Source organism: Octopus bimaculoides, chromosome 26, assembly GCF_001194135.2.
Source record: "Octopus bimaculoides isolate UCB-OBI-ISO-001 chromosome 26, ASM119413v2, whole genome shotgun sequence".
NCBI classification, from domain to species: Eukaryota; Metazoa; Mollusca; class Cephalopoda; order Octopoda; family Octopodidae; genus Octopus; species Octopus bimaculoides.
Genome location: NC_069006.1, coordinates 26,229,601 through 26,231,670, shown reverse-complemented (window position 1 = coordinate 26,231,670; position 2,070 = coordinate 26,229,601). Strand labels below are relative to the sequence as shown.

The window sequence follows — 2,070 nt, the reverse complement described above, 5'->3', positions numbered from 1 at the left end:
ATCTCCAACGGTGACTGACTTGAATGTAAAGGTAACTTAAATACTGGACTCCAGGATACATAACTGGCCACGTGGAAACCGGAGATCTTTGGAATAACTGTTCCATTGCCACACCTGAAGAAGACAGAAATACAGTTCATTTTACATATATCGTTGCTTTAGTATCAAAATGGGCTAACTTCTTATATATATAAGAGAGAGAGAGAGAGAGAAAGAGAGAGAGATTTAATCGCAATCCTGGATTGATAATTTATTGACCCTAGAGAGGATGAAAAGCAAAGTCCTCCTCGGCGTGATTTGAATGCAGAGCACAGTGAATCGGAATGAAGAATAATATTGCGAGTCATTCTATCGAAGACTCCATCAGTTCGCCGTCTTCACACGCGGAATACTTTTGATCATAGATCTATTTCAATGATATTTGGGACCAAACAAAAACTCGAGGAGGTCTTGAAACCGCAAAGGGCACCGAAGAAAAAACAACCGTGAACGTGCTTAAGTACGAAAACGGCGATACTTACCCATTATTGAGAATGACGATTTTTGATCGTCTGTAATGTGCTAAACACCAAACAGGAGTTATTCCTTTCGCAGTAGTTTGAGTATCTGAAAGGTATTTTAAAATTAAAAATAAATGATGAGGGTGGGGGAAGAAAATATTAAAAGGTGATTGACATCACTAAAATCAGGTTAATTATTTCCCTTTTACTTAACTTTTCCCAAATTTAAACTGTTGGAATTTGTGGGTTTCTTTCCATTTCGAGGATTATTACATTGACTGCGGGTGTAGAGCAAGTCAATGGATGTAATTTCAATTTATTCGGGTCAGCTCGTCGCCCAATCAAGCTCCTATTAGATTATGGAGCAACGTTGATTGAGCAGAGCTACGATAAAACATCTGGGCAGATGATTTCATTAGAAATATAATCACCGCATCGTTAATCTCCACATCTAGATATTTAATCAGTTAATACAGAACTGAAATTAAATGATAAGATACTAATATAGGTGCCAGGATTTGAGGAATGGGAATTTGCCAAGAGTAAGTCTCAGGAAATCACAGAACATTTCTTCCCTACGTATATACTGATCTTGCAATAATTCTTTCGCCAATAGGCACAGGTCCGGATATAATAATGCTTTTTACTATAGGAAAAATAGTCTGAAATTGATTTAGGAGAAGGGACTATTCGGTTATTTAGCGGGATTTGTACTCAGAACGAAAGACCTAGAACTTTTACATGGCATTTTTCGACGCTCTGACAACCCACCACCTTCAGGTATGGGAACACACACACACACACACACACACACACACACACACACTCTCTCTCTCTCTCTCTCTCTCTCTCTCTCTCTGCTGAAATGTTCTAACCATTCTCTGCCAATTTGGCGCTTAATAAAAATGAAACAACAAATAAATGCAATGAATGTGCGATACTTAACTGATTAGCATGGCTGACAAAGTGATTAGGGCCCAGTTTCCCTCCACTTCGTAATGTGCAGACAATACTATTGGCACCGGCTCAGTTCCAAATGAGGCGTCATCCATCCAAAGAATTTCCTCTTCGGTTTTTGATTGGTTGAACAAATTGGAAGTATTTTGCCCGGATTGTGTTTTTCTAATTAAAAAACATTAAAAAAAATATTTCTTTCTCACGTGGGCACAAGGCCAGAAAATTAAGTGGGAGGGAAGGGTTAGTTGATTAAACTGACCCCAGAAATAAACGGTTATTTTATTTCATCGATCCCAGAAAGATCAAAGGCAGACATGACCTAGACGGGATTCGAACTCAGAACGTAAGGATCTGCGAGAAATACAAAGTATTTAGTCTGACACCCTAACATTTCTGTTACTGTTCTCTTTTCGATAAATCCTTCCCGAGCAGGCTTTTGTGTTTAAATCTACAGACACATTGGAAGTGGCGGTTGTGTTAGTGTATCGAAAATGCGGAACTTCAGGTAGAAGTTGATGAAGGGATATTTGTGTCCCTTTATGCTCTTATGTCTTATAGGACTTACTCTTTGTGCTTAGGGTCGTCGTGTCTGTGGAGTGCTCATCCATTTACA

General features: G+C 38.8%; 1 protein-coding gene across 1 annotated transcript in view; it reads right to left on the bottom strand.

Moving 5' to 3' along the window:
• Positions 1–36: 36 nt before the first annotated feature.
• Positions 37–2,070, bottom strand: part of LOC106882115 (uncharacterized) — a 7,903-nt gene continuing 5,869 nt past the window's right edge. The window contains exon 5 of the mRNA XM_014932674.2: positions 37–114. Within this exon, the coding sequence (XP_014788160.1) occupies positions 37–114 (78 nt within the window). The remainder of the gene's footprint in view (positions 115–2,070) is intronic.